General features: G+C 40.7%; 1 protein-coding gene across 1 annotated transcript in view; it reads left to right on the top strand.

Annotated features, from left to right (window-relative positions):
* PIEZO2 (piezo type mechanosensitive ion channel component 2) overlaps positions 1–12511 on the top strand; it is a 415657-nt gene that overhangs the window by 383677 nt on the left and 19469 nt on the right. The window contains exons 45-47 of the mRNA XM_075828141.1: positions 5681–5828; positions 6494–6708; positions 6794–6952. Coding sequence (XP_075684256.1) covers positions 5681–5828; positions 6494–6708; positions 6794–6952 — 522 coding nt within the window. The remainder of the gene's footprint in view (positions 1–5680; positions 5829–6493; positions 6709–6793; positions 6953–12511) is intronic.

Here is a 12511-nt window from a genome sequence, read left to right as displayed (position 1 = left end):
AGCCTGTGATCGGCCTGTGATTGGCTGCAGCGGTCACTTGGACTGAATCGTCATCCCGGGAGGTCGGACTGGAGGAAGAAGCACGGAGTTATCGGTAAGTAGGAACTTCTATTTTTTTTTACACGTTGATGTATCTTGTGATCGGAAGTCACTGTCCAGGGTGCTGAAACAGTTACTGCTGATCGCTTAACTCTTTCAGCACCCTGGACAGTGACTATCTCCTGATGTCGCGTACCGGAAAATCAGTGACTCATAAGCCGGGTTCGGTTAAAACGTGTTCGGCCGAACCCGGTGAAGTTGGGATTCGCTGCGAACCAAACTTTTCACGATGTTCGGACCGAAACCGGGTTCTCTGGTATGTAGTGATGCTCGAGTAGGATTCCACTCCTTAATATCAAGAAACAAGAACTCGGCAGTCAAGTTTGCAGTGAAACAATAGAAATGTTTTATTTTGCAATCCACTTATAAACGTTTTCGGCCTAATAAGGCCTTCGTCGGATAATTCAGATTGCTCGGGAACAAGGTACACCTGTTTTGTACACCTTGTTCCCGAGCAATCCGAATTATCTGATGAAGGCCTTATTAGGCCGAAAACTTTTATAAGTGGATTGCAAAATAAAACATTTCTGTTGTTCCACTGCAAACTTGAGTGCCAAGTTCTTGTTTCTTACTATACATCACTTCCACCGAAATTATTTATATGCTCAGTGACGTAAGGTCAGGTGACTGGACTGGTCCACTCCTGTCACAGCACGCACCGACCTCTCTCTGACAGCCGCTGCCGCCATGTCATTCCCTACTTGGCTCTGTCCGCCCTACTTACTCACATTTAGGAGCAATAGGAGGGCGGACGGAGCCAAGTATGGTGGCGGTCTGTGTAAGGCCAGTGCGTGCCGACCCGAAATTAGACCAATCCAGTCACCCAACCTGAGTTACCTGACATGAAGTCAGGTGACTCAGGTCAGGTGACTGGACTGGTGCACTCCCGGGCCGGCACACACTGACCTCCTCACTCAAACCGGCGCATCTTCATTCAGTAGTAGTGAATGACAGTACTTGGCTCCATCTGCCCTCCTCCTGCTCCTGCCCTAAAAATGTTAAACTTAGCTGAGGCCTAAATGTAGAAATTTAGCTGTAGTGTACATGGAATGAGGTTGGGTTTTCCCATCAAGGACATTTATGATATATCCACAGAATATGTCATAAATGTCAGTTAGGTGCAGGTCCCAGATCTATCTCTAGAACGGGGCTGCCTAAAACCCGTTCTACGTACCTCTTTGTGTTGTGGCTGAAGCTTGTGGCCGTGAATAAGAAAACAGCGTAGCTTACTGAGCTACGCTGTTTCCGTAAATCCCATAGAACTGAATGGTAGTTACGGAAAAAGTGTAACTCGCATGCTGCGCTGCTTCCGTAACTGCCATTCACTACTATGGGAGTTACGGAAATGACGTAGCTCAGCGAGCTACACTGTTTTCTTCTTCATGGTCGGAAGTCACACGCTTCAGCCGGAACACAGAAAGGTAGAACGGGGTTTAGGGGGCACTGTTCTAGAGATAGGTGCGGGTCCCAGAGGTGGGACCCGCATCTATCTGACATTTATGACAGATACGTCATAAATGTCCCTGATGGGAAAATCCCTTTAAGTAAGTGGGAACAACTTACTGCTGCGAGCAGTTCTTTTCAAAACGTACTATTGTAAAGAGTCGACTGCGCTCCAGACTGACCGACGCAGTAGCAACATCATCAATACCAGCTAACATCACATGCCTGACAAAAGAGAAACAGTTCCAGCCATCACAATAGGGGCGAGTTAATTAAATGGTTGACCAAATATAGCAGGCTAATTTTTAAGTTGATAATTTTGTATGGCCCGCCAATGATGTTATAAATATCCAAATGGTCCTTGGCAGAATAAAGGTTCCCACCCCTGCCTTAAGGGGTTGAAGTCTATGTAAACATTTGGGGGCATTTATTTTCTTTTTTTTTTTAAATAAATGTACATATGTATTGCTAAAAAAAATATATGTAATTTACTTTTATTAATTCAAATTGTGTTTACCTTTCGAGATGCAGCTTCTGTGCATTCAAAATACATAAAAGCTGCATCTCTGCACTGACTTCTCGGCTGTCAGCGCTTACTGTGTCCCTCTTATGCCTTCCATAACCCTATTACCGATGACGGATGTGTCTGAAAGCGCAAAGATGCAGCTTCTAAGTGTAGTGAATGCATAAGCTATATTTCGAAAAGTAAACACAGTTTTTACATAAAGACAATTACAATTATGTTTTTTTATTAATAAATATGTCTAAGTGATGGAGGAGAGAGACAGAAAGAGTGATGCATGTGGGATAAGCAGGAGAGGGAGAAAGAAGTGAGTACAAAGTGGGTGGATTTACTGAGCAGGGCGTGAGCCACTGTTAGATAGCCAGGCAGGGCGAGAGATTGCCAGGTAGGTGCAAGCTACCAAGTGATTAATCCACCAAAAAGACTTTGTATTGCTAGGCTGAATGGCATATCGCCATCTCAGCACTTCATATGAGAACAAACATCCCCTGCACCACAAGTTTAACTTGAGACTGAACCATCAGCCAACACAGTGTCCCGTTCTCACTAGTCAGAAACCGCCAAGTATAGGGCTATAAATAGTGAAACCGTCGAGCTTATGTACCAAATATTGTACTCTGTTGGAGTAAAGTTCTATTCAGAATCTTATACCTGTGTCATCTGAACTTCTTGCTGTGCAATTTCCTCTGCGGGGCAGTAACCATCCTAAACCCTCTCCCACCTGTTACACATTTATTTAAAAAAATGCACCCCCAAAGATTCACATAGCCTTTAACCCGTTAGTGACCGGCCCATCGTGTTTCTACGTCGGTCACTAACGGGCCTTATTCCGATGCCATAGACTTTTAACGTCGCGGCATCGGAATAAGTTTACAGAGCAGGGAGCTGTCAAATCTCCCTGCTCTCAACTGCTAGAGGCAGCTGAGGGCTGGGAGCGTCCCTGCTCTGCCGGGTGAGATCGATATTAGTATCGATCTCACCCGTTTAACCCCTCAGATGCAGCGCTCAATAGCGAGCACCGCATCTGAGTGGTTTTGGAGAGAGGGAGGGAGCTCCCTCTCTCCCCCACCGACACCCGGCGATACGATCGCCGAGTGTCTGTATCTCCAATGGCAGCCGGGGGTCTAATAAAGGCCCCCAGGTCTGCCTGGAGTGAATGCCTGCTAGATCATGCCGCAGGCATGACCTAGCAGATGCCTGTCCGTTTTAAACGGACAGGCATAATACACTGCAATACAAAAGTATTGCAGTGTATTATAAATGCGATCGCAGAATCGCATATTATAGTCCCCTAATGGGACTAGTAAAAAAGTGAAAAAAAAGTTTAATAAAGTTAATAAAAAAAAAAATTTGAAAAAAATTAAAACCCCAGCTTTTCCCCTTACAAACTGCTTTACTATTAAAAAAACAAAATAAAGTAAAAAAGTTACACATATTTGGTATCGCCGCATCCGTAACGACCCCGACTATAAATCTATAACATTAACCCGCATAGTGAACGCCGTAAAAAATTTAATAAAAAACTATGGAAAAATTGCTGTTTTCTGTGAATCCTGACTTTAAAAAAATGTGATAAAAAGTGATCAAAAAGTCGCATCTACACCAAAATGGTACCAATAAAAACTACAAGTCTTTCCGCAAAAAAAAAGCCCTCATACAACCGCATCGGCGAAAAAATAAAAACGTTACGGCTCTTCAAACATGGAGACACAAAAACAAATAATTTTGAAAAAAAAGCGTTTTTACTGTGTAAAAGTAGTAAAACATACAAAAATTATACAAATTTGGTATCGTTGCAATTGTAACAACCCGCTGAATAAAGTTATTGTGTTATTTATATCACACGGTAAACGGCGTAGATTTAAGACGTGAAAAAGAGTGGCGAAATTTCCGTTTTTTTTCTATTTCCCCCCAAATAAAAGTTAATAAAAGTTAATCAATAAATAATATGTCCCCCAAAATGGTGCTATTGAAAAGTACAACTTGTCCCGCAAAAAAGAAGACCTTATACAGCTATGTCGCCGCAAAAATAAAAACATTATAGCTCTTGGAATGCGATGATGGAAAAACTTAAAAAATGGCCTGGTCATTAAGGTCCAAAATAGGCTGGTCATTAAGGGGTTAAAGCATATACCAAGCATGTTTACAAAGTGGCCAACCCCTTTAGTAAAGCTGGAGATATATAATGCATTCGCAGAAAATATACCTAAAATATAAATATTTTACTCTGCGTTAAGGACTATTGACACTTCTTGGCATGGAAAAAATAATTTTTATTTATGTAAATAGTTACCTGGTGCTAAAAAAAAAAAAAATTGCACTATGTTTCAGGCTTCAATCTTTATTCCTTCATTCATTCTCAGACCCCTTGGCCTGATATTCACTTTACAACCTACTCCTAGTTTCAGACATTTCTCATGTGGGCATGTCCCTCTCAGTAATACTTGCTAGATATGAGTTCTGTGAATCCAGAATGCTGCTGACTTCACTAGCCCTTGACGGATCTCTTCTCCCTTGTGCTGACAGACACTGATGCTAAGGAGTGTGTGATTTTCCCCTCCCCTGCAGAGTCTGCGTGGGTGCTCCACTCTGTCTTTTTACAAAGATACATGATACAAATGACTTTTATGGTTAGCCAATAAAGGTATCATACCTACTATACTTTTGTCTTTTTTGACACAAAGGTATTTAACATTGCATATTGTTTCTGGCTAACACGGTACTACACTATTTTTAACTGTACTTCGTACAAAGATACACAAACAGTGTGATTCCACCCCTGTGCTTTCTTACCCTTTTTCACTCTGAAAGCCTATGTGATATATTCTCCCTGAACACTTCGATACTCTCCTCCCACTCCACACTCTGATCTGCCATGTACAACCTCTTCCTCCCTGTTGCTATCTGTAACACTGAAAGGAGGGGGGGAGTTTACACAGCCATGAGCAGTGTGCTTTTTACAATAATTTTTGCTAGCTTTTTTTATTTTGAAATATTTTAAACATGCGTTTTTTCTGGTGTTTTTTTTAAGTCTTATAGGGAAGCCTATGGAACAAAAACTTGTTCACAGCGTGTTGCCACATACCAAAACTCTGTGTATGTAGACGTTTTACTTCACTATAGCTGGCCACAGCATTTTTGACCGAAAAAAAACTCAGTGAAAAACGCCAATTAAAATGCAATGAAAAAATACAGCAAAACGCTGTGTAGGAATACAACCTAAGGATCAGTGGATAACTTTCTTCGAAATAGGTACATAAGTGAGAATTGACGATTGAAGAATAAGCGTGCAGCAGGTAAAAGATGTGTTGTGTTTATGATGGTGGTACAAAATGCAAAGCGTTGTGTGCATAATGTGTTGTGCACATAATAGTACAAAATGCAAAGTAATGATCTCACACATTGTTGTTGTTTTTTTAATGTTGTTTGGATTTGTTTTTTTTAAAAACATGTAGGGTAATATGTTCGTCAACTAAGCGGTAGTAAACTCTACCATTACATTTTAGCTTTAATAGAGTTTGACTTTTAAGAAAGTGTTCTGTAACCCGCATGACAAATGAGTTAGAACATCTTACCTACTTTACTCATTGGTGATTGTTTTACTTCTTCTTCCAGAATCCTTCAGATATATTTGCCAATCAGACAATTTTTTTACAACCTCATTCATCCAGACTACAGTGCTGTGACAGACGTCTATGTGTTAATGTTCCTGGCAGATACTGTAGACTTCATCATAATTGTATTTGGCTTCTGGGCATTTGGAGTAAGTCATCATACCAAAGAAATTGCCAAGCATCTAGTACTACTGCAAGTGGAATGAATAGTTTCAGGATTGCTGCCATTATGTCAATAAGTGGCTATATTGTAGTTAGTACTTGTACTATAGAAGGAGAGAAGGGGAAAGAAAATGCAATCAAAACTACAAATGAACTATAGGTCTTTTCTAATGGAAAGAAAATGGATATTGTACATAAACTGCCACGTAGTGCATTTCATAATTACAGCAATGAGTGATTATTACTGATGAGATAAGGAATTTATGGGTGAAAGGAGAAAGATTTCCTGATAGATTTCTTTTTAACTTTTGAAGATTAAATAAATATAAGTTGGGGTATAGGTATTGGTTTGCTACAGGCCATTATAAAGTTTCTAAAGACACCCTTAGTTATGATTGGTGGTTTATACAGTTATTTAATGAGTAAGGGTAATATTTATGGCAACACTTATAAACTGCACTATGGGGCCTAACCTATCTTTATACAGTTTACTTAGCTTTTAACAGGTTCACTGTGGGAACATTAACTAATATAAACTGCCTCATAAATGGAGTGTGGGATAACAAATGATATAGAGTTGAAAGGAGCTCAAACTGTGGTAATGAAACTATACATTTTTGGAATGCAGCTAATACCACATCTATATTTTTAGAAACACTCGGCTGCAGCAGACATTACCTCCTCTCTGTCAGAAGACCAAGTGCCGGAAGCATTCCTGGTGATGGTTTTGATACAGTTTGGCACAATGATTGTGGACCGTGCTCTCTATCTCAGAAAAACTGTGATGGGCAAAGTCATATTTCAGGTTATCCTGGTGTTTGGTATACATTTTTGGATGTTCTTCATCTTACCTGGAGTAACAGAGAGGTACATGATTGGTTGTGTGTTCTTGGCATGTCATCACTAGCCCTGGATCAGTTCAGCATCATGTTCTTTTGTTTGTGTTTTTCAGGAAATTCAGTCAGAACACTGTTGCCCAGTTATGGTATTTTGTGAAGTGTATCTATTTTGGACTATCGGCTTACCAAATCCGCTGTGGATACCCAACACGAGTGCTTGGGAACTTCCTCACGAAAAGCTACAACTATGTCAATCTGTTCTTATTTCAAGGGTAGGTAGCCATATAGTACATTTTCTGTATTCAGTGCAGAGATACTGTAAGGCCAGGTGCACACTAAATCGGCTTTCCTATTGAAAACATTGACATTGTCAATTAGGTATATATTTATTTAAAGCACATTCAGTGGTGTATTTCAGTTCCAGATTCTTTAATCAAAGCTAATGGGAGAACCTAGCGCAAAAACATCAGGGGCACAAAAAACTAAATGTAAAGCCACACCACGTAAAAGTGATTAATATTCTCTCACATGTATTATCTTAATGCATTATTGTATATGTAAAAGTATACAAAAGTACGAGTCTGACAAATACAGTAGAACACTAAAGTGCTAAAGTGACACCTTCACATGACCTAACAGTCACAAGATTTTCCTTTATCACTGTAATTTTAGCTTTGTTCTTATAAACTAGCCCTTTGTTTGTAGGTTATCACTTATACTATTATACTAAGAGATCATTGTTCTACCACTGTCACCTGCAGTCATGTTCCTAATATCATAATTAAAGGGGTTCTCCGCTTTGAATAATTCCTATTTGTCCCTGGACAATAAGCAGATCACAAAATGTTCTTCTTCTGGGACAGCTAACGATCATCAGTAATCTGTGGGGAAACCTGGCAGTGTCCAATTTCCCTGCAGCACCACTGCAGGGGAAACTAAGCATTACACAGTCTTGTCTGTGTAATATAGGACAGGTCCTCCAGAGAGATAGAGAAGCTCTTTATAACCACTCTTTACTTTGACCAGAAGATGAGAATCCTGAACAGCGGACCCCCATATATTAACTCTAAATGCTGTAATAGGCTACATTAAGATGGGTCTTGTAAAACGCACAACCCCTTTAAACAAGTGGACGAGCAATTATCACTATGTCTTGTCCAAGCCATATGACCCTAATCTCCAGATGTAATTCAATTGAATCCACTAGCTACATATTCTGCAGTGCTTTACAGTTGAAGTGTCACTACAGTCAAAACCCAAAAATTCTGATTTTGGTCAGAGTCATGGAGCTCTACAAGCCCCCAATGTTCTATTTACCTGAATGGTGCTGTGATTAAAAAGATCTTGGGCTCTGGGCTGTACATTTGCTCTAGACCCCCTGCCCATACCACACATTAGATGAATGCCGACCAAACCTGCTAATTTCGGCATGACCGACGCTCTAATGTGTATGGGGATATTCCGAATCTCACCTGACGGCAGATGTTGAGAGAACAAAGGGTCGGGCAAGTCAAATTTAAACATGCCTGATTCTTATGTTCTCACATTAGATATGTTTTGCCTCACCCCCCAAAAAAACCACACAACAATATATATAAATAACATTTATAACGCATGACAAGGTTAGATGCAACACCTCAGCAGTGCACCGTCCCTGGATATATTTTATAATGAAAATCAGCAGTGTGGGGCCTACACACAATTTTCATCTTCAAAAGCCCTAATCTATGTATGATAATATACCTCTAAATAATACAGTCATACAGCTGCCAAATAATACCACCATGCCAGGAACAAATATCACCATACTGTTACTGAATAAAACCCAGTATACCAAGGCTAATATTACCAATGATACCACTATACAAGGGACAAATAATACCACTGTACTAGGAACAAATATCACCATACATATTATCATCATACTTTTACTGAATAAAACCCACTAAACCACCATTACCAATGATACCAGTATACATGGGACAAGTAATACCTCCACATCATGACCCAATAATACCACCACATTGGGACTAAATAATACCACCATTCTGTTATTGAATAAAACACACTATACAAAGTCCAGTATTATAACCATACTGTTACCATAGAGTGGTATATACTGTACCAGCTCCACACAGGAGCTCTGCAGACACTATGCGGTACAGTAAAATCCAATGACTGACAGGTGACATCTTCTCAGATTGGAGTTCTTCACTTTCCCTTTTCTTTTTCATCTGGCCCAAACCACCAAGACAACTTCTCCCGACCACGACTTCTATGTACAGAATTTGATACACAGACATCTTTGGCTCCTTGATTTTCAAGTATCTTTCCCAACTATGTATTACCCATACTCTGCACAAACTCCACATCCATATTACCTCAGACGGTAATAATGCTACACTTGGTGTCCCACGCCCTTTGTACCCCCTATATGCCCCACATTATAAGTACTGCTTTTAGTTTCCTGACACAGTAATAGTGTCTCCTTTAGAATTATACCCCACCCAGTGATAGTTCTGCTTTTATGCCCCCCTTAGTAATAATGCCCTTTTTTATGCCCCACAGTAATAATGCCCCCTTGCACACCCACACAGTAATAATGCCCCCTGTATGCCCCCACTCAGTACTAATGCCCCTTTTTCTGCTACACTCAGTAGTAATGCCCCCTTTTATGCCCCACACTAATAATGACTCCTTTGATGTCCCCACAGTAATAATGCCCACATTCATGCCCCCACAGTAATAATGCACCCTTTTATGTCCCACTCAGTACCAATGCTCCCTTTTATGCCACCACAATAAGAATTCTCATTTTGCATGTCCACCCTAAGTCCTTTATGCACTTCCCCCCCATAAATAGTGCTTCCTTTGAGCCACTGTAAAATAAATTATGCTCCTCTAATAGACTAGTAACCTTGTTAGGACGACCTAAATTCCTGGTTCGAGTTTAGTGGCCCAGCGTGTGCAGCGTGATGCAGTGACGTCATCGCGCAGGGCTGCTGACGTCATCAGTGTGCTCCTGGTTTCTGATAGGCCACAGGCCTATATAAAGTGCATTTATTTATATAAAGGCTGAATAGGAAAAACACTCATTCAGCCCATATGGACTTAGGGAATTGAGCGTATGTATCCAATGTGATTCCTCCTGCAGGAGTCTTTTGTCCAGGTTTCCTCATTAGGGTCCTAGTTGTAATTGGAAGATTCCTCAGAACTTAAGATTGGTGGTGTCGCTCTATGTTTATAGAGCTGATGTTTGGAAATGCGGCATCGTATTATTTTACTGACAAAAATTTTTGGACAGGTACATCTAGCTGCATAGAAAATGACTTTTCTGCGGCAATTGTTAAATTAGCGTATGATAGATCTTTTTTGTGAGTCGGATTGACAAAATCCTTAGTTAACATAATGCCACAAACAGAGCAGTTACCACAGGGGAAATACACCTTTATTTCAGATGTAAGCCATGTTGGGGAATTCTGTGCCTCTTTGTGTACTAAAACTCACGTATATTCTTTCCACATCTGTAGGTAACACTAGGATGTATTGATACTATTTCAGTTAGATCAGGGTCAGCCCTGAGAAATGGCCAGTATCTTTTTAGTGTAATATTGATCTCTGTGGCATATCCATCAATGTGCCGATGCATTTTATTGTTTTTGTCCCATTTACCTTTTAACACTCACCCTAGCCCTGGAGTAGGCCTTTCTTAGGGTTTCTTTCGGATATCCCCTGACCTGAAATATCTGATATAGATTATCACATTCTGACAGTAATTCTCGTCAGTGTTGTTCCCACGGGCTCAATTCCTTAAAGTCCAAATGGGTTAAATGAGGGTTTTTCCTATTCAGCCTCTATATCAATTTAGACACTTTTATTCCTTGAAATAGGGAGCCTGTCATAATTGAGAGAACATTTTATATGTCCTTAGACAACAGTAAATACTAATTATTATTCAAACGGATGTCGTGATGGATATACAATCCTCAACATTGAAATTGCAACACCAAGAAGGAAACGTTTTGGAATTGTGGAAATCACAGGATTAATAGACGTGTTAATGATATGCAAATGAAAAAAAATGGAAACAAAATATTCCAAACATCTTGATTTAATTAGTATCAAGTATGAGCGCCACTCGCAGAAATACACACACTTGCACGCCTTGGCATGCTATTAATGAGGTTATTAATGGTTGTCTAAGGAATGTTATGATACGCTGAATGCACTTGAGCACGCAAATCATCAGGATTGGTTGCTGGCAGCTCTTTTTGCAATTGCTGACCAATGACGTTTCAGATTTGCTCGATGGGAGACGAGTCCGGAGACGCTGCAGGCCATGGTAGCACATTTAGGCCACGCAGGCTGTTCAAAGTAGCACAAACAACATGCGGCCTGGCATTGTCCTGTTGAAAACCGGCTTCTGGGAGACTTTGGAGAAATGGCTCTACCACTGGTTCCACGACCAAATCAATGTAACGAGCTGAAAGCGTACCTGAAATGAAAACTAAAATGTTGCGGCTACCGTGCATTATGCCACCCCACACCATAAGCCCAGAACTAGGACAGGTGTGACGTTCCCTTGTGAAGGCCTCTTCATTGTGTTGCCAATGTAGTCTCCAGACCAATCTTCAGCTATCATTGCAGCTAAGACAAAAGTGGGACTCCTAACTGAAGAGGATGGAGCTTCATTTCAGCTTCCATTGCCGTCTTGCTGTGCACCATGATAGCCCTTAAGTGCAGTGGCATGTGGTCAATGGAACACCGGTAGCTGGATGACTGGCTTGTAGCCCAATGTCGTGCAAACGCCTTCTGATGGTTTCTGTCAACACTGGTTGCTGCCGTAGGCTTAGGATGTAACGTCCAATTTCACTTGCAGTACAGAATGGATCACTATGCGCCATTCTTCCAATCAGATAAACCGTCCGTGCAGAGGTTTGTCTCCGCGAACCTCTTGCTCGCATTCCAGTTCGTTTTTGATCTTCCAACCTCCGGGACACGAAACGTTAAAAAGTGCTGACATCTCGGCCTAGGCGCATAGCGATCTGCCAGAGTGATAAACCAAGGTCTCTAAGGTCAAGTATTCTGTCCCTCTCAGTCTTTGACAAGTGGTGATAACTGGCACGTTGGCGAACAGTAGGTACAATCATCCCACACCACTTGATCCATATTTTTGAGGTTTCCTGTGGCTAAGAAACTTTGCTTTCAATCTGTCTTTTATGCCCCTCCCACATGCCACAAATTGGATCTAGGTGCTTAAAAATTAGATAATTTGCAGATCTTAGTGACAACTGCTACTTCTTCGATCTACATAACCTTATGGCTTGCCCTTCTTGGTGTTGCAATTTCAATGTTGAGGAGTGTATATTCAATGGGCATCCCCTTTTTCGCCCTTCCTTGCTTTTCATTCTTCTTTTTCTTACCCAAATTTTTTTTTTTTTCATAAAAGGGCTACATATATGCATGGAACAAGGTATACAGAATTACTAACAGACATCTTATATTTATATTGTTCTTTTATTCAGTAGACATATATTATAATTCAGCACTGGTATTGCAGAAAAATATTTCATTTTGACTGGAGTGTTCCTTTAACTATACTGCCCATGATTAGTTAAAGGGGTTTTTCTATCCTTAGGACAGGCCATCAATATCTGACTGGTGGGGATCCAATTCCTTACACCCCCACCAATCAGCTGAATGCAGGGACTGTGACACTCCAGCAAGTACCGCATTCCCTGCATAGTTAGCTCAGGCGCAGCTCTCTTCATTTGGTTATGATTGTGCCTGATACTGCAGCTCACAGCAGTTCAGTCCTATTCAAGTAAATA

The sequence above is a fragment of the Rhinoderma darwinii genome, chromosome 5, assembly GCF_050947455.1.
Source record: "Rhinoderma darwinii isolate aRhiDar2 chromosome 5, aRhiDar2.hap1, whole genome shotgun sequence".
Classification (NCBI taxonomy): Eukaryota; Metazoa; Chordata; class Amphibia; order Anura; family Rhinodermatidae; genus Rhinoderma; species Rhinoderma darwinii.
This window is presented reverse-complemented; position numbering and strand designations above follow the sequence as displayed.